At 31.5% G+C, this 27709-nt stretch overlaps 1 protein-coding gene across 1 annotated transcript in view; it reads left to right on the top strand.

The window, feature by feature from the left end:
• Positions 1 to 27709, top strand: part of LOC126741694 (cytochrome P450 4g15-like) — a 42247-nt gene that overhangs the window by 13515 nt on the left and 1023 nt on the right. Inside the window, exons 2-6 of the mRNA XM_050448223.1 lie at positions 15280 to 15505; positions 16113 to 16251; positions 16498 to 16739; positions 22219 to 22950; positions 23084 to 23272. Of these exons, the coding sequence (XP_050304180.1) occupies positions 15289 to 15505; positions 16113 to 16251; positions 16498 to 16739; positions 22219 to 22950; positions 23084 to 23272 (1519 nt within the window). The 5' untranslated portion in view covers positions 15280 to 15288. The remainder of the gene's footprint in view (positions 1 to 15279; positions 15506 to 16112; positions 16252 to 16497; positions 16740 to 22218; positions 22951 to 23083; positions 23273 to 27709) is intronic.

Below are 27709 nucleotides of genomic sequence, written 5' to 3'. Positions count from 1 at the left end.
CCGAAGGCGACCATCAATGGTAATTCCTAGGAACTTGCAGCACTCTTTATTCTGCAAGAGGGAATTTTCGTCAAACATCAGACCCTGAACATCGCACTTAAACCCCATAATAGACGTCTTTCTTACATTAAACACGAGCCTGTTGGAAGCACACCACCCTGATAAAATCTGAAGGTCTTCAAGGATACAAGTCTTAATATAGTCAGAATTTTTATGGCTCCATAGTATGGTGGTATCATCAGCAAACTGAACCACCTTGCCCTGCAGTTTCAATGAACTCAAGTCATCCACATACAGTAAAAATAACAGTGGTCCCAACACTGAACCCTGGGGAACGCCGCATTTTAGGGATCTAGAAGCAGACAAACGCCCAGACACTGAAACCTTCTGAGTACGATTTGATAGATAGGACTCAAGCCATCGCAACGCTACGCCTCTAAAACCATATTTATCGAGCTTAGATAACAGTATTCCATGATCCACACAGTCAAATGCTTTGGATAGATCACAAAACACTGCCGCCGATGACTCTCCAGAATTCAAGGACACATAGACGCTCTCCAAAAAGCTAAAAACAGCATCATGAGTCCCTTTACCGGCTTGAAATCCAAACTGATTTGCAGACAAAATGCCATTATAATGTAAAAAGGACAAAACTCTGCTTTTTGCAAGTTTTTCAACTATCTTAGAGAGGGTAGACAAAATAGAAATGGGACGGAAATTACAAGGCTGATCCAAATCTCCACCCTTATGAAGAGGGATAACCACTGCCTCTTTTAAACATGAAGGAAAAATGCCATTATGTAAAGAATTGTTTATGGCAGAAACTAAAGCATTTAAGGCTGAATCAGGCAAAAAGTAACAACCTCGAAGATATTCCATCAGCTCCAGATGATTTATGGTTTTTTAGGCGTTTGATTTCATTTTTTACTTCGGTAAGTTCGACAGGATGAAAGAAAAATGAATGCTCAACCGACACTTGTTGAAGATAGTGTAAGGGATCAATGTTACTACGAATGCCCTTGAGCAAAATATTAGGTATATCACAATAGTCGTTTAAAATGTCAGGTCTTAACTCCGGTTCCGATACTTTTCTATGGCAATGTCTAAAATCATTAATAATCGACCAACACTCTCTTTGCCTATTTGATGACATATTTAAGCGATCCCTATAATAATTAGACTTTGCTGCTTTAATTGTCTTTCTGTACAGACTACGGTATTTCTGATGATATACAAGGATATTTTCATTTGTGGTATATTTGCACAATTTAGTCAAAAAACGGAGGTTTTTAGCAGAAATTCTAAGGCCTCTTGTAACCCATGGTTTTCGTTTCTTAGTTTTAAGCCTCATTTTAGGAAAGCACTGATTGATCTTATCACACAGAACTTGAAAAAATAAAGTAAGTGGGTCAGAAGCCGTTTCAAGTGCATTCCAATTTACCGAAGCTGTAGCAGCAGAAAAAGCATTGAAATTTCTCCTGCTGAAAATTCTTCCCATATAATGAGATGAAGATGATACAGTATTATATGGCATTTAAGCAAGAATAGCTTCATGGTCGGAAATACCAGATGGGAGTACTGTGCATAAAACGTCGTCAAAATTTGTACAGAAATAGTCAATTGTAGTTGCAGATGAAGAAGTTATTCGTGTGGGAGAAAGGACGTGCATTTTCAAGTCGTAAGAATTTAAAATACTTAAAAGAGAAGTACGTGGCAAGGTTTCATCAGTGTAGTTGATATTAAAGTCACCAGCCAATATAACCCTAGAGTGTAGGGACAACTGGGATAAAATAGAATCAAGTTTGTCCAGAAACATAGCAATATCTCCTGTAGGTGGCCTATAAACACAAAGAATATATAAATTAAAACGCTTACAAAAAGAAAGAGAGAATTCAAAAACATTCTCTAACAGAAGATTATCATACTTATCAATATTACAAAGAATCGTTTCAATTGTTTGCCTAGCCAAGATCATGGTTCCTCCATGTATAGATTGTTGACGACACAAATTTGATATAGGAAGATATTAAAAAACATTCACTAGGCCTCAAATGATTATCTTCTTATACACTACCCTCCATTTTTTTAGATACTTCCGAGCCTTCAACATCTGTTCAGTTAGATATATACATAGATTCTTCAGGCAATCATGAAAGACCGGGTGTAGACCAGCTTCAGGAAATTTTTCGACATTCACTCTACCAATGAATATTGGAATTTCACTAGCCTTGCAGACCCAAATGCGCGGTGAGGATGAACGATGTTATTAATAAGATCGTTGTCGAAACAAATAGATACGCGGAACAGCAAATTATTCTTGCCATAACGAATGAAAATATTGGCCAATATTCTCGCCTAAATACATGGGTGGATACTAATTATAACGAAATACGAACATTTATTGCTATTTTAATTTGGATGGGATTGGATAAAAAACCATCACTAAAAGATTATTGGTGCAAACATCCATTATATAAAAACGAAATATCAAAATATTTGCTGCGGAATAGATTTGAGCTGCTTTTACGTATGTTTCATTTGTCAAATAATGAAGATTGTCCTCCCAATGACCGGCTTCATAAAATTCAAAGCCTTGTTGATATGCTGAACAAGAATGCTTCTTTCTGCATTATTCCAGAAGAGTCTCTTTGCATCGATGAAACCATGATACCTTTCCGAGGTAAATTATCCTTTCGATAGTATATAAAAGGAAAACGACATAAGTTCAGCATTAAAGTTTATAAAGTATGTCTAGATGGAGGATTTACTTACAGCCTGAAAGTATATTGTGGTAAAGAGAAAATAAATGGACAATCGGTTGCGGAATGTTGCAACCATTGCTTGATAGTGGCCGGACCGTTTTTGCAGACAATTGGTACACCTCTATTCCTCTTGCGGAAAACTTGCAAAATAGATCAACTCATCTAGTTGGACGTAAAAACAGAAGAAACCTACCAAAGTCTGTAGTTGATGCAAAATTAAAAAAAGGGGAAATTGTTGCAAAACAAAATAAAAATAAAGTTGTTGTTATGAAGTGGCATGACAAGAGGGACGTGCTCTTCTTATCCACAAAACATACAGATGAACTAAAGAAAGTACACCATAGAGAGGGTCCTAGGCTTAAACCTTCTGCAATAATCGACTATAATAAGGCCAAATCATTTGTTGATATGTCAGACCAAATGTCAGCTTATTCAAATTCTCTTAGAAAGTCAACTAAATGGTACAGAAAACTGGCCTTTAAATTTATCACAGGTACCTCAGTCGTAAATGCCTTAAATCTGTACAATAAAATTAACGAGAAAAAAATTTCAATAACGACTTTCAAAGAAAATCTTGCCATGCAACTTTTGGAAACGGCAGTACCGCCAATCCCAATGAATGCCTGAAAAGAGCACAAAGTTTCCGAAAAGACAGATAACGAGAAAAAGCGGCAGGTGCGTAATTATGCTGTAAAAAATACCAAAAGAGTTTCCTACGTAAGTCTAGGTTGTGACGAAAATATTTTTATTTATATGGACTGTTTTTTCCAAAAACATGTTTTGAAAAATGTAAAATAATCTTTTCATTTTGAAGTATTTTGTTTTTAAAATTAGTTTGTTTATTTTATAATTATAAATAACAATTTTACATGTTAAATTACTGCCCATTGAAAAAATAAACGTATCATTTAAAAACGTCAATATTTTGTGTGATATTATTTCGAAAAACAAGAATATTCCCGAGCCATTCTCAAACAAACTATTTCCTACACCAGACCAATCCATACATACATTTCAATCAACGCTTAATGTGGCCGCCCCATGTACACATGGCTTGGAAGGTAAGAAGTTCTGTGTCCACTGGTGGTACACATGGCGCTGAATAAAAATTGACTGTGTCCATATTTGGTACACAGGGCAGTTAACGTGTTAATTTTGAGTAGTTTACCATAAAGATATTTGTTTCGTTTTATATGCACTGGAAGCAGCACACTACTGCATTAAACATTGCAATTGCAAATAATTCCAACTGCTTTAAAGGAAGGATGTGATAATTTTCCATTATATCGGGTTATAAGATGGGTTTAAACTCATTATGCGTGAGTTATCTAAACACGAGTATAAGGGTTGTGAATTCAGTCTATTAAAGAGTTGTTACAAAAGTGAATCTGCTCCTTAATACCTAACACGAAGTCTTCTATTTACTTAAAATTACTAAATAAACATAATTACTTAATTAAACGTGTAGGTTACATAGTAAAACAAATGCCTATAACTATGAAAGAAAAATTATTAAACTTATTGGGAAATGCTGTGTTGATGGGTCTTGCAATATTGTTACGTGACTCAAAAAGCTAAATACAGGATGAATTTATCACAAGAGATTTAAGTGACACAATTTGATAAAATGACATTAAATTCCGAAAAGATATGGCAAAGATGCCTGAAAGACAGAAAGGGAAGAAAAAATTCCAAATCAATCCAAATACCCGAAAGCTATAAAAAATACGTCAAAAACCTGAAATAAAATTATAAATAATATCAAAAGCCTGGAACTAACCAAAAATTACTTTTTCTACTTGAAAAAAAGACTTGAAGAAAATTTCTCTTGGCTTTATATTAATGCTGTTTCAAAGTCGATCAATCGGAAAATACTTAATAGACTCCAGAGTCCACTGATTTATCGCCTATAGATTTTTTCTTATTGTCCTTATTTTAATAGAAACGGAGTTGTTTCTGGCATTTTGTAAATAGTAATGTATTATGACCCACCATTTTAAGATTTAATCTCTAAACAACTTGTATTATTTACTAATTCTATTTAATTTCTTATCAATTTTTTTAACATAAGTAGCAATTGTGTTTCGAGGATAAACACGCGTGTTGATCGATACACGTGTGATATTTATTTAGATTAGGTGTTTTGGTCATTTTAGTCTATTAACTATATTTATGACAATAAAAGAATGAGTTTTCCAAAAATGTGTCTAATAACCATATTTTAGTATTAGTCCTTCTAAATTTAAAGAAAATTTAGTTTCACTGTACTGTAATAATTTTATCTTTAAATTACAAAAACTAACAATCTTAGGACTATCGGAAATATTTACAGCCGAAAAAATATCGAGTAAGAAACTTTGAAAGAATATTACTCGAAGGTATGAAAACCAACGTTAAATGCCTAAAATTAATTAATAAATAACCTTAAATATATAGAAGAAATAAACAATAATTTCAACCGGTTCAAGGAAGGGATTCAAGTGAAAAAATTTAATCAAATTCCGGAAAGATATAAAAACGATGCCTGAAAGACAGAAAAGGAAAAAAAACCCGTCTAAATACTTGAAAGAGCCATGAAAAATTACGTCAGAAACCTGAAAAAAAATTATACATGATAGCAAAAGCCTAAAAATTTACAAAAATGACTTTTACTACTTGAAACGAATAAATCGTAAATGAACCTATATCAAATGAGATATTCAAATAAAAAAATTAAAGAAATGGCTTGAAATATGTCGAAAATATGGCAAAAGTCGAACATCTGGACTTTCGCTGAAACTGGGAAATTTAAAAGTGGTCAATAAATGATATCAAATGCCTAAAAATTAACAAAAATAACTTTTACTACTTGGAATGAATAAATCGTGAATGTACCTATATCAAATGAGATATTCAAATGAAAAAAATAAAGAAATGGCTTAACTTTTTCCTTTGAATTATTTCTTATTCTTTCCCTGAACCTGGAAAATTTAAACTGGTCTAATAACTCTGTAGTCTATTTTGACTCCCGAAAAAAAAAATTATGTGTCAAGTTAGATCAATCCGAAAATATAATACTAAATAGACTTCGGAGTTCAGTGATTTATCGACTATAGATATTTTCCTGATGACATTATTAGAAGATTTTCCTGGAAATGCAAAAGCTCTTCGTCAATGTTATTCTAGTTCCTAAAGTTTTACATGGTATTCGTTTTTATTTTAATAGAAACGGAATTGTTTCTTGCATTTGGTAAATAGCAATGTATTATAAGTCATCGTTTAAATATTTCATCTCTTATTTATTTAAACTCATATTATTTGCTAATTCTATTTAATTTCTTATCAATTAAATTTGTTTTTAAATAAGTAGCAAATTTGTTTTAAGGATAAACACGCGTGTTGATCGACACACGTGTGCTATTTATTTGTTTTAAATGTTTTGGCCTTTTTACTCCATCAGCTATATTTATGACAATAAAAGAATGAGTTTTCCAAAAATGTGTCTAATAACCATATTTTAGTATTAGTCCTTCTAAATTTAAAGAAAATTTAACTTCACTGTACTGTAATAATTTTATCTTTAAATTACAATAAATAACAATCTTAGGACTATCGGAATCATTTACAGCTGAAAAAATATCGAGTAAGAAACTTTGAAAGAATATTACTCGAAGGTATGAAAACCCACGTTAAATGCCTAAAATTAAGTAATAAATAACCTTAAATATATAGAAGAAATAAACAATAATTTCAACTGGTTCTAAGGAAGGGATTCAAGTGAAAAAATTTAATCAAATGACTTCAAATGCCGGGAAGATATAAAAACGATGCCTGAAAGACAGCAAAGGAAGAAAAACCCGTCTAAATACTTGAAAGAGCCATGAAAAATTACGTCAAAAACCTGAAAAAAAATTATACATGATAGCAAAAGCCTAAAAATTAACAAAAATGACTTTTACTACTTGGAACGAATAAATCGTAAATGAACCTATATCAAATGAGATATTCAAATAAAAAAAATAAAGAAATGGCTTAAAATATGTCGAAAAAATGGCAAAAGTCAAATATCTGGAATTTCGCTGAACCTGGGAAATTTAAACTGGCTAATAACTCTGTAGTCTATTTGGACTTTGGAAGAAAAAAACTATGAGTCAAGTTAGATCAATCCGAAAATATAATACTAAATGAGCTTCGGAGTTCACTGATTTATCGACTATACATTTTTTTTTGATGACATTATTAGAAGATTTGCCCGGAAATGCAGAAACTCTTCGTCAATTTTATTACAGTATCTAGTTTAAATTAAGTTTTACATGGTATTTGTCCTTATTTCAATAGAAACGGAGTTGTTTCTGGAATTTTGTAAATGATAATATAATTTGACCCACCATTTTAAGACTTAATTTCTAAACAACTTATATTATTTACCAATTCTATTTAATTTCTTATCAATTCAAATTTTTTAACATAAGTAGCAATTGTATTTAGAGGATAAACACGCGTGTTGATCGATACACGTGTGATATTTATTTAGATTAGGTATTGGTCATTTTAGTCTATTAACTATATTTATGACAATAAAAAAATGAGTTTTCCAAAAGTGTGTCTTATAACCGTATTTTAGTATTAATCCTCTTAAATTTAAATAAAATTTAGCTCCAATATAATGATTTTATCTTCAAATTATGAAAAACTAACAATCTCAGGACTATCGGAAATAATTGCGGCCGGAAAAAAATCGAGTAAGAAACTTTGAAAGAATATAACTGGAAGATATGAAAACTTACATCAAATACCTGAAACTAAGTAATAAATTACCTTAAATACATGGAAGAAATAACAATAATTCCAACTACTTTAAAGGGTTGAGATTAAGCGAGAAATTTATTAAAAGGACTTTAAATTGCTGGAAAACAAGAAAGTTACTTCAAATACTTTAAACTAGTATGTATCTCTAAACGCCTAAATTTTTTTAAACCAAAAATTATATAAAATACGTATAATAAATAAATCTTAACTGATTTTTATTTTAAATGAATGGCTTCAAATAATAAATTTAAAGAAATGGCTTCAAATATAAAATATTCAAAAACTCAGGTACTTGGAAGAATTTAAAAAATAAAGAAATGGCTTTGAATACCCGGAAACTATTATAAAATTTAAACTTTTAAAAACTTTAAATGCATAGGGACGATGGGATACTGGGATAAACCTAAAATGACTTTAAATATATCAAAGATTTAAAGAATTAAGTTAAATGCCTAAAATATATTAATAACTAAATCCAAAAAACCAGAAAGGGGCTTACGATGACTTCAAACATCCGAAAAATATAAGAAGATAAAAGAAAATGAGAAAGGGTAAATATTATTTCACATACCCAAAAACATAAAAGCTTAATAACTTTACGTGCGTGTAAGACAAAGAACCATAAAGAAACTCAAAATTGTTCTAAATACCTAGAAGATAATATAAATTATAAATTATTTTGAGTATGTTTTAATTGATTTTTACACTGGTTGTGATCGAATTTTGTGTTTTGGTCACTTTTACATGCATCTGCTGAGTAATGATGCTTCTTATATTATTTAGTTAAAGTAGTTTGGATACATTTACTTCTACATATTAATGGATTTCACCTATTGCAATCCTAACATTGTTGGATGTTAGCATCCGAGATGTTTATTATCTCAGATCATTAACTTGTTTATACCCATCTTAATCTATTAGTGCCAAAACATTTAATACTTCACTTACTAATACTTACTTTGCCTTAAGGAAGTTCGATCCAAATTATGTGAGCATCCCTGTTTTACAAAATAATTGATCACCAGGTAGATGTTTAGAGATATTAATCTGGCAATCCATTTTCAGCAGGTAGCTATGTCTTTGTTGTCAGGTTTTAACTTGCTGGGGAGAAATTAAAGTCATATTATGTTTGGCTAAATGTCTATTAGTATTAAATATTTAAAACAAAAGATATAAAATTCTAACACCTAAGGTTAGTAAAAACATTAATACATTAGTACCCTAACAAACATGTTTTAAAACTAGTATAATAATTTGCATTAAGCAATTAAAAATAATTGACAGTTTTATTAAGTATAAGTTTATCTTAAAATATTATTTATTACTTTTAAGTATAATTTCCATAAAAATTTGTATAGAAGGTTTAATTACAGGCTTGTTATAAAAAACGTTAAAAACTTGTGAATTTGCAGTCCATCCCGCAGTTTTCCTGATTGTTTCGATATCAACACCAGCTCTTAAAGCGGCTGAAGTACTTGCATGTCTTGTACTATGATAGGTAAATTTATTAGTATCTATACCAGCCTCTTTTAGGGTATTCTTAATCCACCGAGCGATGGTTTGTGTAGACGCGGGATGGACCGGTTTCTTGCAAGTCAATATTAAGTTTTTGTTTTGAGTTGATTTGCGAAATTTCTCTGTAATTTTCATATAATAAACAAGAGTCTGTGCTGTACATAAGGCTGGTTTGTCAGTAGAGAAAGGTAAGATTATGTTAGGCTGTGCTTTTCTCGGCCCTGAAGTTTTAAATATTTCCTTAATTTTAATTTCTATCCTATCATCCTGAATAGTTATATCATTAAGAGAAATTTTGGCTCAGGTTTGTACTCTTTGGGCTGTAGTTAGGGCCAAGAGGGTGACGAGCTTTTGAGTTAACTTTGCTACATTGAGAATAAGTACCATTTTTCCAAGTGATTAATTATAGAGGTAGGATCCCAAATATTATTATGTTTTGGAAATTATGGTTTTTCTCTGAAACTTCCTTGTAAAAATCTTTTTATTAATATTTTCTCATTTTCTGAAATTTGTATTATAAGAGACAATGTGTGACAAGTGTATTATAGCTACAAATTGTTTTAGGGTCTAAACTAAAAAATTCTAAAACTGAGTTTTTTGGTGGATTATATAAGGTAATGTTGTTATCATTACAAAATTTCCACCATTTTGTAAATGTAGTGTTATATAGATTTAAAGTATTTGAACTTATTGAATGAATAATGGTTTCTATGGCTGTTATTGGCGTGCTTCTTTGAAGAAAGGCGTCCCAGACAATTTGCCTACCATTAGGGTAAGTTTGGGCCAAAGGGGATGAGGTTCCCTAAAAGAGGATAACAGTAGATTCTTATTTGGTTTAAAATATAAAGGTTTTTCTGTTAACATTTTTTGAAATAACGGGTACCAAGGTTGACTTTCCCATAAAGGGACGACTAGAATTCCTAAAGCATTATCAGAAATAATTTTATTTATAGCCTTTGGAATTAGTGCGAAAGGTGGAAATGCATAGAAGTATAAGTTTCCCCAATATAAGGTAAATGCGTCCACCAAAAAACTATCTGGATCTTGCTTCCAAGAAACATATTTTAGACATTTATGGTTACTGCAATTTGCAAATAAATCAATCTCTACTTTACCAAATGTACTGCGTACTTTTTTAAATACTTTGTGTTTAAGTGGTGTTATCTATCCTTAACAAAATGTTATAGTTTCGAGAGTATTTTGCAAATGATTTTAGACCATTAAAGGCCGCTTTAATTTAATTTATTCAGAAATAAAAGAACAAATAATTTATATGTTCTTTTATTTCTGATTCTTGCCAGAAGCCATGGATTGCGTGTTCATTATTATAAGCACCCCAACCAAAATCTGAGGCATCAGAAAAAATTTCCATGTAGAAATTTAGCGGTTTAAATGTCTTTTCAAATTTGTCAATATTTTTTAACCACCATTTTAACTCATTTTTTATATTTATGTTTATTTTCATTATCTTATTATAATTATAAATATTTTCCTTTAAATATTTAATTTTTTCTCTTTCAAGTAATTTCATATGTAACCAAGAATATTTATATGTAGGGCATGTTGAAACCAATACTCCAATTATTTTGGCAAATTTTCTAATCTTGCAATTATTTGAATTTAAAATGTTGTTTAAATCTTGTATAATTTTTAAAATTTTACCTGAAGGTAAAGAAATGCATAATTTTTTGGAGTTAAACAAAAAAAACCTAAAAATCTACAATTTTGACTGGGCTCAAGCACGCTTTTTTCGTAGTTAATTATAAACCCTAATTTACTTAAATTATTTATAGTTTTTGTAATATTTTGCCGACATTCTTCTAGGGTTTTCCCTACTAGTAAACAATCATCAAGATAGATTACAGATAAGAAGCCCTTTGATCTAAGACTTTCGATTTGTGGTTTCATAATTTTAGTAAATACGTATGGGGCGGTGCTTAACCCAAAAGGAAGACAACAAAATTCATAGTGTCCCGTTAAAGTCAAAACGAAGGAATCTTCTGTGACTTTTATGTATTGGTATTAAAAAATAGGCATCTTGTAAGTTAATAGTAGCCATATAGTAATTTTTAAATAATACATTTTTTGCTGCTCTATAGTCTTCAAGTTTATAATGTTTTAAATTTATTGAGCTGTTTAAGGTTAAGAATAAATCTCATTTTACCATTTGGTTTTCTCCTTAAAAAATAAGGCGATAGGAATTGTCCTCTTTTAGGCTTACATCGTTTAATTGCCCCTAAAATTATTAAATTTTGAATAGCACTGTTAAAATTACATAAATCATTTTGATTGAAAAACGACTTCTTAACTATTTTTTGTTGAAATGGTTTGGTTAAAAAAGGAATTTAGTAACCTTTGATATTTTGCAAAATGTTATGATCAGAGGTGAGCTTACACCATTCATTAAAATTTATTTTCCTCTTAATTTCTGTTCCGGACTTAATTTATTTGGCATTCTTGCATCTATTTCCCAAATCTTCGCCAAATAAAAACTTGTCGACGGGTGCTTTTTCGATAGTTTCTTTAATTTCAAGGTCTAGGTTTGGAATAATTGTGTATCTTCTATGGCCAGATAATTTATTATGGACATTACGCAATATTTTTGCAGTGTCCGCAAGGACTTTTACGACATTTTCTGGTAATTCCCTTGGGTTTATAAGATGATTGTTAATGGGTCCAGCTAACGCACATAATGTTTATTGACAAGATTTAATCGTTTGTTGGGATAAAACAGCCTTAACTTCTGGATTTAGTTCCGTTCCATATAATGTTATTAGGTTTGTCGGATGTGGATAGAGAGCGTTCAAGGACTTTATATTTTCTTTATCCACTCCTTCTTTTAAAAATGATTCCCAGCGTTTGTGTATTTCCTCATGAAGTGATTGGCCCGTATTTTCGGGTTTCTTAAATTCGCCCAAAACATTATGAATTTGAGCTGAAGTGGTTATATTTGTGGACTGAGGCACATTATCAAGAGTTGATTCACGACTATCGACTGTAATGTTAGAATCCAGAGGTGGACCCTTTGGAGTATAACCCCTGCTAGAAGTGGTGTCCAAAGATTCCGAGGAGGTTGTATCTCCCCCCCTTGTATTATTGCTCTCATTTTGACCTGAAAGTTTTACTCGTATGGGCAAGTTTGCTTTTTTGTGTATAAAAATATGTGGAACGTAGCCACCCATATTTTTCTTAGAGCATACTTTGTTAATATCAAAATCACGTAATCAAATCACATAAAGAATAACACACTTTTGTGACTCTTTTTACTGGAATATATATAGAGATTTGATATAGAGTTTTGATATTTAGTCATGGCCATGTAATATACTTTATATTTATTTTGTATACCGGGTGTATCAAAAATTGTTTCTAGTTTTTTGCTAGTATTTCTAATTGAAATAAATTTTCTTTGAAATGCTGCACATTAAATAGCATAACATCTTCGTAAGAGATTTTCATGGAAAAAATGATGCACATAAAGAAGCATAACATTTTCATGATTTTTTGGAAAAATGCTGTACATAAAGTAATATAACATTTTTATGAAAGATTTTTTGAAAAAATGCTGTACATAAAGTAACATAACATTTTTATGAGAGATTTTTTGAAAAAATGCTGCACATAAAGTAGCATAACATTTTCATGATTTTTTTGAAAAATGCTGTACATAAAGTAACATAACATTTTCATGAGAGATTTTATGAAAAAATGCTGCACATAAAGTAGCATAACATTTTTTGAAATATTATTTTTATAAAGCTGCATGTAATATTATGTATGTACCTAATTTTTTTAAAAAGATTACTTACTTGAGAATTTTTTCCTCAACGAGCTCCGTTAGTTTAATAATTTTTGTCATGAATTTTACAAAATCACTATTATCCAATTTTCGTTTTCGATTTGATGACCGCAAAGACATTTTGATGACGAAACTTTTTAATTCCGTGCACAGTGCACACTGCGTACGACACAAATGGATATAATGACTAACGGTCTAACGGAAGACCGGGCGCGAGGAAAGTTTTGTTAATTTTTTTTCTTGGATTATGATGACTCTGAATTGTGTGGCATGCTGGACGCTCAATGGAATACTACCTGGTGATCAATTATTTTGTAGAACAGGGATGCGAAACATAATTGCTTAGATCTCTAGACCGTATTAATTATGTTCAGTTTTAAGCCAACATCGAAAGTGCATCGTGAAGTTACATTTATCTTATTAATAGCATAAGTTCAAAGTTAGATTTTTTCACAATACTTTTGCATTTTTGATAAACATGCACATTTTAGAATACAAAATTTCAAAACAAGTCATAATCCTTGGATAACAAATAACGTCAGTTTATGACAAATATTCGTAATCAAGCACATAATAACTGTAAATGCACTAAGAATCCTGTCCATTGGGATTACTAATCTAAGAAACCTTACAAAAAATACTATAAGAGCTAAAAAAAGTATATCTTAATCACGAGTTTTAGAATTGTAGTTTAAAGGAGAAATGGACTGAGCTTAAAAAATTAAATATGCTTAAAATTTAAAATAAAATAATTTCATATCACCTAAAAAATATTGGCCAATTAAACAAATATTTCACTAAAATAGGACAAAATAATAAAAATCTTTGTAATTTACTCTTGTTGATGAGGAATTAATTTATAAAATTATTCTTAGTATCAAATCTAAGGCTTTTGGTGCAGATAAATTAAATATTATACATCTTTCTCTTTGATATCCTTTTATAATACATATATAACACTGAACTACGCACTAGATTAATTAAGATCATTATCAATTCTGCAAATTTACTTAAAAATTTTCTATAAATTTTATGGAATCTCAGATAATCAACTATTTTTCTAGATTTTATACTCGTATTATTCGTTCTAAACAATCACAATTTAGAGCCAGATATAGTTCGATATGTTTGACAGCAATGTGTGCCTATAGTGCACAACATTGTCATTGACATTGTTCTAAAGATTCTGGAAATGTGATCTTGATACTATTAGATTATTCTAAAGCATTTGATATGATTGATCATAATATTATGATTTCGTTTTTAAAATATAAAGGCTTTAAGGAAGCTTTGTCTTCTTTAATTAATTAATTTTTATTATATAGATTTATTAGATATAAAACAGCGAGTTTGCCTTAAGGGAATAAAATCAGAATTTTTGATTGTTATATCAGGAGTACCTCAGGGTAGTAAAATCTGAGCATAAAACGTGTTCAAAAAGTGTAAAATTGCTGCTTAAGTCTTATATTTGGCATAAGGTGTAGACAACGAATATGTCACAAAGTGTCTGAAATAAGGTGGATTAATATGTCTGGATGGCGCACTTTACATTTGGCAATATTTTTTTATAAAATTATTAAATGTAAATGCCTCCGTATATCCATCGCAAAATTAAATATCGCACCGATATTCATAACATCAATATCTAAAAATTAAACTTTTTAATTATACCACCTCAAAAAATTTAAAATTGAAATCATTCATCGATTAGTTTTGAAAAAAAACATTAAAGTCAAATTGGTCCAAGAGCATTCATTTGCACATCATCTTACTATGGTATCTTATTTTTATCTAATCTTTCTTATCTTCTGATTTTATCTCTTTTTCCTCTTCTCTTGTAACTTTTAAACTGAAAATTATGTTTTTTTTAATGCTCCCTATTTTATGGCGATGTTTTTCTTTTTTATGTAATTATATACGAAATAACGTCAAATGCCTGATGATGCCTCTGAAAATACTTGAAAGAAATAACTTCAACGTCCTCGAAGGAATGAATTCAAATAAGAAATTTAAAGAATTAGGTTTAAGTGCCTGAAAAATATAAAAAATTCCTGACTGGCTTGCATTTACTTCAACTTACCAATAAAGATTACTTAAATAAGTAGAAAAGCAAAAAGGAGGAAAACTTATGATGCCCGGAATTTCCCATTGAATGGCCTTCAGATTCGCCTGATTTATCGGCTCTAGATTTCTTCTATCGACTCTTTTAGAAGATCTTCTTACAAAAATTAACAGGTTTAAAATAAATTATTGCTTTTGCCAAAAATGTCTCAGTTGCCTTTTTTCTGCATTACCCTGCATGAATTGCATTTGGTTAAATTTGTTTATCATTATTTAAGCAACATTATGCAGCAATGATTCTTAAATTTAAGATATAAAATATTTAAGCATTAATTCTAGTCACTATTTCAGGCACACACGATGTCAATAGCAAAAGAAAACCCAGATATGTTCAAAAGCGGTGCGTTTCTTACTCCAGTAAATACGTTTTATTTTTTGTTGGTGACTTTGGCCACTTTATATTATGTGTACTGGAAAATCTCGAGAAGGCGCATGCTTCAATTAGCTGAAAAAATTCCCGGACCCAGGGGACTGCCGCTGGTGGGGAATGCCTTGGAGTTCATTGGATCACCATATGGTAAAAATTAAAAAATATTCATATTCATACTTATTTAAAAAAAAAAAACACTATAATGTTTTTTTTAATTTTCTGTATTAAATTTTACTAAAGTTGTATATACATGTCCGGTAACCTGAGATTTTGGGTACGAAAATTAATGCATTAACTAATACCAAGTCTAAGGCTTAAGTACTAATTAAAGTCTTAGCCAAATTAAACATAGAGACGGGCGTTATATTGCATTTCCCCTTTTAAATAGGGAATTGGCTAAGCAAGATCGTCCTGTCTTTAACTTATATTAATGCTTTTCCTATGATTTCTAATGCATGGGTATTTCGGTACTCAAGAAAAAAATTTGCCAGGGGTGTATAGCATCTATTCATTCGATTTCAGATTGACAAACTGTTAAAGCCACTATCTTGAAAATCAGGTCGTGTATCTATTTTATGACTTTTTTTTCATATGAAAGAAAAATAATATGAACTTAAAACCGGTAAAGCCACCGTTAAGATAAATATTTTCTTATTTCATTTTTATTTTATCATGGTTCGTCGATCCAGAAACAGATTTTAATTAAGGAGAATTAACCAGCATTAATAAAATGATTTTATTTATTTTACCGTAGAGATCTTTACGAGAATTAGCGATAAAGCAACGGAATTCGGCCGAATAGTAAAACTGTGGATAGGACCCAGACTTCTTATCTTTATAACGGATCCCAACGATGTTGAATTGATTCTTAGCAGCCATGTCCATATTGACAAGTGAGTTTACTTAAAAAAACATATAAAAATGGCAAAACTTTTTCTATATACAATAATCCTGACTTTTTTAGGTCCAGAAAGTTATTATCTTGCGCTCCATTTGTTTCCATTTATCACCATTCATTACTGATTTGACACAAAAAAATAATAAAACCAATATATATTTTAGTAGGATAAGGGATATAAGAAAAAATAAAAAAAGGAAAAATTAAGCATTGTAATAACATCCCATAATTTTATTTGCAGATCTCCAGAATACCGTTTCTTTAAGCCTTGGTTGGGAGAGGGCCTGTTAATATCAACTGGTCAAAAATGGAGAGCCCATAGAAAACTTATTGCTCCAACTTTTCACTTAAACGTTTTAAAATCATTTATCGACCTGTTTAATAAAAATAGTTTGGAAACTGTAAAAAAGTTAAAAAAAGAAATCGGAAAGGAATTTGATTGCCATGACTATATGTCGGAGGCTACCGTAGAAATTTTATTGGGTAAGTTGTTAGTAATTATTTATGTTGTAATTTTGGGAATTCTAATAAATCCCAAAATGTTTAGTTTCTTTTTTTTTTAACTAAGAAATATAAAATTTCTTCATAATTAATGAAAAACTTTTAATGTTTTTTACAAAAAAAATATATATTTTTATGACGCAGATATGGTACATGCGGTCGACTAAGCTAAGTAGGGATTGTAGCAGTAGAAAACTACAAAACGGGTTTAGAAAAACGTCAAGGTGGATTAGTTTTGATTGTTATATCAGGAGTACCTCAGGGTAGTAAAATCTGAGCATAAAACGTGTTCAAAAAGTGTAAAATTGCTGCTTAAGTCTTATATTTGGCATAAGGTGTAGACAACGAATATGTCACAAAGTGTCTGAAATAAGGTGGATTAATATGTCTGGATGGCGCACTTTACATTTGGCAATATTTTTTTATAAAATTATTAAATGTAAATGCCTCCGTATATCCATCGCAAAATTAAATATCGCACCGATATTCATAACATCAATATCTAAAAATTAAACTTTTTAATTATACCACCTCAAAAAATTTAAAATTGAAATCATTCATCGATTAGTTTTGAAAAAAAACATTAAAGTCAAATTGGTCCAAGAGCATTCATTTGCACATCATCTTACTATGGTATCTTATTTTTATCTAATCTTTCTTATCTTCTGATTTTATCTCTTTTTCCTCTTCTCTTGTAACTTTTAAACTGAAAATTATGTTTTTTTTAATGCTCCCTATTTTATGGCGATGTTTTTCTTTTTTATGTAATTATATACGAAATAACGTCAAATGCCTGATGATGCCTCTGAAAATACTTGAAAGAAATAACTTCAACGTCCTCGAAGGAATGAATTCAAATAAGAAATTTAAAGAATTAGGTTTAAGTGCCTGAAAAATATAAAAAATTCCTGACTGGCTTGCATTTACTTCAACTTACCAATAAAGATTACTTAAATAAGTAGAAAAGCAAAAAGGAGGAAAACTTATGATGCCCGGAATTTCCCATTGAATGGCCTTCAGATTCGCCTGATTTATCGGCTCTAGATTTCTTCTATCGACTCTTTTAGAAGATCTTCTTACAAAAATTAACAGGTTTAAAATAAATTATTGCTTTTGCCAAAAATGTCTCAGTTGCCTTTTTTCTGCATTACCCTGCATGAATTGCATTTGGTTAAATTTGTTTATCATTATTTAAGCAACATTATGCAGCAATGATTCTTAAATTTAAGATATAAAATATTTAAGCATTAATTCTAGTCACTATTTCAGGCACACACGATGTCAATAGCAAAAGAAAACCCAGATATGTTCAAAAGCGGTGCGTTTCTTACTCCAGTAAATACGTTTTATTTTTTGTTGGTGACTTTGGCCACTTTATATTATGTGTACTGGAAAATCTCGAGAAGGCGCATGCTTCAACGTCAAGGTGGATTAGTTAGTATCACCAGAAAAAAAGGTGGTCGTGATGCGTTTTTTACCACCGAAGTAGTTGATAAAAGTTTTTTTGCAGTTTTGCATTTCATTGCAGTTTATAAAAAATTAAATCTGGAAGACACTAAAAAAAATACAAATTTTTATATTTTGTCAATTTCAATATTACAATCCATCTCAGACCCAATGATCATTGATGATCACATTGAAATTATATTCTTATAATTTAAAATATATACAATATAAATTTTTTTTAGGAATAAACTAAACTAAACTAAACTTAAGCAGCATTTAAACAAGTGCAGGTTATGATTAGGTATACTGTAGAGATTTTTGCCGCGGGTAGAAATAAGTTGGAAAGTCAGATAGTTTTTGAAGTTTATTATATGGATATGAGGGATTTTTTTGGCTATCAATTTTGTAAGCAAAATAGGCAAGTTAAGCCTTTTTTTAAATTGTTAGCCATCCAGATTGCAATATGAATGAGGACATATGATCTTATTTGCGGACACCATGACAAAATCGAAGACAAGCATTGTGTAGCTTTTAGCAAGATGCATATGATTGCATAAGATTATGAGCTTCCGATATTATACTTAGAACTTAAGTATGTTTTAAGTTTATTAAGAACAGTGCATTATTTACGATAATAGGGTAGAGCGAATAATATACATACTTATGTCAAGTACAATTATTTTTAACGCAAGCCATAATTATGTAATCAGTAATATATAATAATGCTGGCAGTCAGGTGGTTATATGAAGTTATTTGGTCTCTAACTATTCTTTTAAGTATTTTTGAAAAACAAGGCGGTATGCTAACAGGGCGAAAGTCCTTAATATGCTCTGAATTAGCAAAAATATTTTGAAGCGGTTTTAAATATGTATTAGGTATAGAGGTTGTAAATAAGCTTTTTTCTTATATTGCATTGTTATATTAACACGATTACATAAGACTTTGTAGTACGCAAGCGCATTTAGGAAGTGTTTCAAAATTCAAAGGACAGATTAGAAGAAAAGATTTGAATCCAGTTAAAGATGAAGATAATAAGATAGCAGTAATTTTAAGTTTATTATGGATCTTCAAAAAAGAACTAGACAGGTCGGTAGAGAGTACATAATCAATTTTTGTATGCTCCGAAGCAAACATTTCATCCTTACCATAACCAATTATTACAGAAAGCTATATTTCATACTAATGACAGTGTTAATAAGCACACCATTTTTTTATTATGACACTAGCAGTCCATTTTTTAATAGAGATATCTATCACCAGCACATCTGATTGCTTAATCTTTAGGCAGGCATTATAGGACAATACTTTATTGAGCCGCATTTTTTTAATGGAGATTTTAGAAGCAAAATATATCTTAACTTCGCGAAAAATTATTTAAATATCCTTTTATAAAAGTTGTCTGAAAAAAGAGCTCATTAAAGTCATGCTCCTAGAAATGTTTTAAATGAGCATTTGCATAATCCGGTAAAGACTTGTAAAGACCGGTTCCTTAATCAGACCGTTGGTTGTAAGCGAATACTCTTCGTCTTATATAGATTCATACTTCATTTTCCTATTACTTTTCCTTGCAAGATAATCTGCAATAAGTGAAAGCTGTTTTCATTTCTCATTATGTGTCCCAAATATTGACGCTTTCGTTCCTTCACAGCATTATCCACTTTTTTCTCCTTGTCTATTATGCGGAGAACCTCGATATATTCTATCATACTTTCAATATTCTATCATATAATCATAACATGAATACTTCCAATTTCTTCATGGTGGCTTCAGTAAGGGTCCATGCTTATATGGTGTATGCATGTGTAATGTGAATGCGTAAAACAGCTTAGGAGTCTTATCTTGGTGTATAATGTAATGTGATGGCTTATGAGCAGATGTCTCATCTTGCTAAATGCAGCATTTTTCAATTTTGCTTTGTATTTCGTGCGAATGATCTCATTACTCATCATTTAGCAGAGCTCTGAGATAAGTAATACTGCTTACTCGTTTTATCGGTTTTTGGTTGATTAGCAGTTCACTGCACTCTGTTATTCATGATATTTTGTAACTTCTCTATGCTATCTGCATAATCGACAGTATCGTCTGCATAACGAATATTGTTCATTCTTGCTCTATTCAGGGATATTTCTGAATCTGTGTGTTCTAAGGCTTCTTTAGATATGAATTTTGAATAAATAATGACAAAATGCAGCCTTTTACTTCTCAATATCTGATTAATTCCAGTAGTGGTTGACTATAATGTGGATGTCCCATTCATCCAAGCCTAAATTTTTTTTTTAAATGTCGACCATTTTTCGATGTCGAACTAGTAAGGGTAGGTTGAGTATAGTTAATGTGTTTCAAGAGAAGACCTTAATTACAAAATTGTATGATTTTCTAATAAAACACTTAAAAATAGACAAATATAGGCTTTTCTACTATCAATTAACTAAGATAAAAAAATATTTTTTTTTATTGAGAAAATGCAATTTTTTAATTTAAAAATTGCTACTAACAATATATTTCGGATTCTAAAGTCTAATCAATAATAATTTGGTATAGAGTACAATATTCTAGAGCTTTATGGTTGATGTTCTAAATAACTGTGTTGTTATTCCTGGTATGTTTTTACTTTATTAGGATAGAAAAAAGAAAAAATTGGTTTTTCTACTACCGTGCGTAAGGTACTTACTTCACATACTTTATAGGCATTAGTGCGTAAAAAGTAATTTGACTTTTATTTGGCATTCATTTTATAATTTGTCAATTTTTTTTACGTTTTCTTACGCACTAATGTGTGAAGTAATTTATTTTTTTGTGTTTTTTTCGGTAGTAGAAAAAATTTTGTACGTTACACATGTGTAAAATTCTCTTTTTTTATCAATGGGAAATTTGTTTCTATTGACGATTCCCATGAATCATTTTACACACTTGTCACGTAAATATTTATGTTATCCAATCAATAAAAGTGTTTTTTTTTATTGTATCCAGAATAAGTTTATTTTAAAAAATTATTCGAAATGAGGTTAAAAATATTATTTTATGATTTCCATTGTATACAAAAGTAACTTTGTCGAAGCTAATTAAAAAAAACGTCTGAAAATTACAATTTTTTCGAAAAACCTATAGGACCTTGGTCAAATTTTTGCTTGGTAGAAAAAAAATAATTAAATAATATTTTTACGCACATTTTAGTTTAAAATAATATTTAAAGAACTCAATCGCTTAATTTCTCCCTGAATATGTCTGAATTTGCTTTATACTAGTTCTGAATTCGTAAATTACGTAGAATCTACTGGATTTAATTACTATTTGAATATATCCAAATATGCAATATATATGCTAATTGAACATTCATAAATAAAACATATTTTTTGTTTAAGTAAACTTTCAGGAAGTAAAAATCCATATTTCGATTATGGCAAAACAATCTGCGGAACAAATTTATGTAAATTTCAATAAATACATTATTAACTATTAAATAACTGGTCATTAACTCTTAAACAACATTTAAAAATTTATATATTTACTCCGCACCCCATACACAAAAATTATAGAAGAGGTAACTTAAATAAATCATGTTATGTCACTAATCTAACTAATTTAGTAATCTTACATTCTCTTAATGTAAAAACTTCTTTATATATACACGACTGGCCAATTTATTTCTTGGGTGTTGAAATAACCATCCAATAAAGCAAAGCGTTCAGTTAAAGAAAGACGACAATGCTTCAGCGATTACGCTTACTGTACAAGTCGGTATTGATCGGCTGTCCCGATCATATATTCCTATCCGCTCTGTTGTCTTTCGGTCTTCTCTATGTTCAATATATCTATAGACTCTGGTTAGTAGAGGGAAACTAGGAGAAACGCTATCGTTCTCTTGTTAAATCTTGAATTAAATGTCTTATTAGAAGTTAATAGACATTGATTTCCGTATCCAAGGTCACAGTTAGCTAAACCAGTAATAACTGATACAAGTTTAATATAAAATATTTGTAAAAATTCAATATTTAAATCGCATTTTAATTTCAGAGACGGCAATGGGTGTAAGCAAAAACACACAAGACCAAAGCGGCTTCGATTACGCAATGGCCGTAATGAAACTGTGTGATATCCTACACATTCGGCAGACCAAAATTTGGCTCTATTCAGATTATATTTTTAATTTAACTAAAATCAGTAAATACCAAAAAAGTCTTATTAAAGTTATTCATAGTTTAACACGCAAGGTTGTCAAAGAAAAGAAAGCGCACTTCTTGCAAGGTATCCGCGGATCCACTGCCGAGGTGCCGGAAGAACTTAAATCACATAAATCACATGAAAAAAGTGACAACACTAAAACTTTAACACTTGAAGGGACGTCCTATGGTCAGTCGGCTGGTCTTAAGGATGATTTAGATGTAGACGATGATGTGGGTGAGAAGAAACGCATGGCTTTCTTAGATTTGCTCATTGAATCATCGCAAAATGGCGTCGTTATTAATGACGAAGAAATCAAAGAACAAGTTGATACTATTATGTTTGAGGGTCATGATACTACCGCAGCTGGATCGAGCTTTTTCTTATGTCAAATGGCAGCTCATCCTGATATTCAAGAAAAAGTTTACCAGGAACTGAACGAGATTTTCCAGGGATCGTATAGACCTGCTACTTTTGGTGATACGTTAGAAATGAAGTACTTAGAAAGATGTCTATTGGAAACTTTAAGGCTTTTTCCACCAGTACCTGTGATTGCTCGTCAGTTGCAAAAAGAGGTTCGGTTGGGTAAGTATTTAAAAAATTATGATAATATTAGTATCTTTTAGTAGGTTTTTAGTGAGTCAAGTGACCAAACGGTCTCAATTTTATGAAGAAACTTGAATATTTCTTCCTTATTCTGATACACACTTTTTTTTAGCCTCTGAACCAAATCTGACATTACCCGCTGGTGCTACAATTATTGTGGCTCAATTTGGAACTCATCGTCTGGAAGAGTACTATCCTGATCCATTAACTTTTAATCCCGATAACTTTTTGCCAGAAAAGGCAGCCAATAGACATTATTATGCTTTTATTCCATTTAGTGCTGGACCTAGGAGTTGTGTGGGTATGTATAAATGAATCGTTTCGAGAAATGTTATTGACTATGTTACGAGTTGACTTTTCGAGAAAAGGTGAGTTTTAACCTATTGCATATTTCTTGAAATTTTATAAGTGAGAATGTAACATAGACCTTTATTCCACAATTAAAATTATAAATCTTTTTTTGAAATAATTTTATGAACAAAGATTAATAAATAATTCTATAAATAGGAATTTTTGAAATAAAGAAAAGAAGAGAAAACTATAATAACAAACAAACAAAAATCAGTGTTTTGAAAGTGATCTGTAAAAATCTTGATATTTTCTATTCATATATGGAATCATTTCGATCAAAATTTTTTTTAATTGCGTATTAGGCAATAGTGCATTGTACATTGGTTGTACAATGCAAAATTGGTTTTGTTTTAGCTCCCCAATTTTCTTTGAAAACCTTCAATGACTCAATGCAGAGATCATTAAGGTCATATTTCATCCAGATGTACTTTATCACTTGTAATTGCGACGGACTTTAATTTTTAGGCAGCTTTTCTTTAATAGAGGTTAGGTCTTTAAAGCCATTTTAGATCATTTCTATGATATCAAAAGGTTCGATCACTTTAGCGTTAGCAATAACATATTTCCAGTCAGAGCATTTTTTGCATTTTTCTTTGCTTCTTCGATACTGGCTGAATCTCGATCATAAGGCAAAAAGCTGTGACCTAAGAAGAGAAACTTTTGGTTAGTCTCAGTAAAGTATCCACATTTTGCAAGATAGCAGTGGGTGTTTAATATCCTCCAGTTATTTTCCCCTGCGCAACAATTGGATCAAACTAATAACTTGCGTTTTTCTCCATCTATTAATTTGTTATAGTTCATTGTAAAATATTTGATCATGCAATTTGTCATTTCTGTAGAGTTTCTTCCTGCAATGCATTCGTACCATAAATGCATTACCGCTTTGCTAATTCCAATATTATGTATAACAAAGTCATAGCAGCTAAGCTGCCTTTGGTGGAATATATCTGAGTGGGATAACGTCGGACAAAATAGAATCTGCCGCATATCAACACAAAGGACTACAGTAGATGCGTTATTTTCTTCAGATCTAACTACGTCGGCTTTAACTTTTTGATATATAAAAAAGGGTCTACCTGTATGTAAGCCACTTTTCCGCCGTATATTTTTCCTATAATCCTCTGATCTTGCAACATTAGGATTTTCAGTTCGGAAACATCGATACACTTTTGACAAATTTAGATCAGGTTTCAAATATACTTTCTGTGTTTTACCTCGAAAATCGTGTGATTCTTGCCTTGGAAATTTGTTGATATAATCCGTAACTGCAGCCAACCTGCACCAGTTTTTTCAGGACTTTTATGCACTCTAGTACAAGCTTGGAGCTTACCTTTGCGGCCGTGATAGCCTTAATAGCAACTCTGCTGTCCGAGCATATTGATACGTCTGTATTGCGGTGTCCGCAGCTTAGGATTTTCTGTCCGCATTTTAATACAGCGAATACTTCGGCCTGGAAGACAGTGGCGTGCTCCCTCAGCGAGTATGCCCTACTAGTATGTGAGATCCCACTACAAAGTCCTGATCCCGTTCTGTTATTCATTCTGAAGCCATCTGTGTACCAGATGGTCATTCTATTTATGCAGGTCTATTGGAATGCTGCCACTCCTCTGTGCCTGCAATGTGCATCACGAATCCCTCGCAGTCCACAGTCACTGGAGCCATGAAGTCACTGGAGCCATGAAGTCACTGCCCATCAGAAGGAGAGGACTTTCCTGTATGGCCCGTGACCAAATTTTTGCGTGACCGGTCTCGCCAGCACGTAGTTTGCCGAGGACGTATAGCCTGTACGCAGTCCTCATTACCTCAAATTGCACAACGAGGTCCAGAGGCGGAAGCTTCAGCAGAGTCTCAAGCACTCTAGTTGGCGCTGTCCGCATGGAACCCGTTATGCTGAGACATGCAAGACGTTGAACTCTGTCCAGTTGAGTACGAATTTTCGCTTTCTCCGTACATGGCCACCAAACGATAGCATAGATGAGAAGATGTCTCACAATGCGCAAGTAGATCCAGTGGAGGATCTTAGGAGACAGACCCCAGGTATTGCCGAAAGTCCGCCTGCAGGCCCATAGCGCGCAGGTGGCCTTCTTCATTCTGGTACTATGATCGTACCACGAGAGTTTGGGATTTAAATTGATTCCCAGAAATCAAACTGTCCTGGGGTAATGCAGCTGCACGCCACCTAGAGATATAACAGGGGGCGTGCCAAAGTTACGTCTCCTCGTGAATAGTAGGAGCTCTGCTTTTTGAGGGTTAATCCTGAGACCCCCCGAGAGGCACCATATGTCCACCATACACAGGGCTCTCATCATAGGGCCCCGCATTGAGACGGCGTCTTTCCTTGGGCAAAGGATTACCAGATTATCAGCGTAGGCCTGTGTGTATAGGCCAGCATTGTTTAAAATATTTATCAGGCTGTCGACCACAATGCACCACAAGGTAGGGGACAATACTCCTCCCTGCGGGCAGCCCCTAGCCGCCAACGTTTCGACAATCTCGTTGTTAAGCTGGGCAGATACATGACGTTTCGAGAGCATGGCCTCTATCCAGCTAACCAAACAGGGTTCTGAGCCGCGGCTCTCGAGTGCTTAGCAGATTAATGCGAAATGTTGTCGATAATAAAGTGGTATCTGTTTTTCAACGACTTCTTTTTCTTATGGTTCCAATATGATATATTTTGTTAGAAACGCTGGCTGCAATCATACAAATGTGAAGAGAAGAAATTGAAGGGATCATTTCTCGTATCAAGGGTGAAATGTCAGCACATTGAATTGTGTGGAGGCTGATCTCGAGGATTCATCAGGCATGAAACATTTAGCAGGAGATCTATGTAATATAAAAGGTCTGAGCATGAACATAAACTCCGTGCTCACAGTGAACTCAGAAACAACCAAGGTTCATATGCTGTATCCTGCTTACGACTTTCACCTTTACCGCATTATCATACATGCACCACTAGATACATCAGATCAGAAATTAAAAACCTCAACGTATGAACTACAAATTAAAACTAAGGATCCTCCTATGCCGCGTTCAGCTTGTGCGAGCGAAATTTCAAGGGTGATTTTAGCAAGTATAGGGGCTTATATTCGAAACACCTTAACAGACAGCAGACTATGATTTGATAACAGTTGCAACCAAGGCATTCAACGACAAAAATGCTGCTTAACGCAAGTGGCACCAAGATTTGTTCCTTTCATCGTTAATAAGTTAGCCTTACTATGTTAGGCCTTACTACTTTAGGTTAAGTTAAAACAAGTTTTTTAGTTACATTTTATATTTATTTTCTTATAAAATTATCTAATTTTAATATATTTTTAGTGGCATTTTGTGTAGTTTATCTAAATATTTTTCTCGAAGTTTTTATACAGGCTCGTTTAAATTGAGGTGCAATTGGAAAATTTGATGCTTATTAAATCGTCAATGAATTTTTTTTTTAAATCTGAATATTTCCGGAGATATTAAAAACTAAAAATTTAAAAAAGGGTTTAATTTTTTATGACGATATTTAAAGTCATAGAGCAAAGTGAGTGATATTTATTTTTAATAGACGTTTTGTCTTTAAACGACCATAATCAACTTTCTTTTTTCTAATGGGAAGTATATAAAGTTATATCAGAATTCAATAGTCCTTCTAGTTACTTCTTTAACAATTGCATATTTTTACCCATATTTATGTTTCTTATAAAGGCCTTATGAAAAGCTATGCGTGGTCAATAAGTTATGCAAGTGTGATATAGCATAAAAAAGCAAATTAAAAAGAAGCGTCATATCATCCATTTTAAATAATTTTAATAGGCATCAAATTAAAAATCTTGGCTTTATTTTGTGAACCTTGTAACTTTTTTGAACGAATAAGACAAATTAATTTCCTGTATGAATCTGTACTTAGTTTTTTTATGCGCTAAAGTACAAAAACCCTCTAGTAATTTTTCTAGACACCCCTAGTATGTTTCCTGGTACACTTTTATATATATATATATGAAAATACGATATTATTGAAAATACGAAAATTTATTAATCATCAAATTAAAAATCTTGGCTTTATTTTGTGAACCTTGTAACTTTTATGAACGAATAAAAGACAAATTCATTTCCTGTATGAATCTGTACTTAGTTTTTTTATGCACTAAAGTACAAAAACCCCCTAGTAATTTTCCTAGACACCCCTAGTATGTTTCCTGGTATACTTTTATATATATATATATGAAAATACGATATTATTGAAAAAACGAACATTTATTAGTTATATCTGTAGAAACCTCTAGTTTATTCCTTAATAATCTTTGAATTATGTTGAAAGCTTTGGAAACTTCTAGTTTTTTTCATATTATTTTTTTTTAACTAGAGATAAAATAACCCACTAGCAATTTTTGTAGAAATTTCCACT

Source organism: Anthonomus grandis, chromosome 10, assembly GCF_022605725.1.
Source record: "Anthonomus grandis grandis chromosome 10, icAntGran1.3, whole genome shotgun sequence".
Lineage (NCBI taxonomy): Eukaryota > Metazoa > Arthropoda > Insecta > Coleoptera > Curculionidae > Anthonomus > Anthonomus grandis.
Note: the sequence above shows the minus strand (reverse complement) of the source record. Positions and strands in the feature narration are given on the sequence as shown.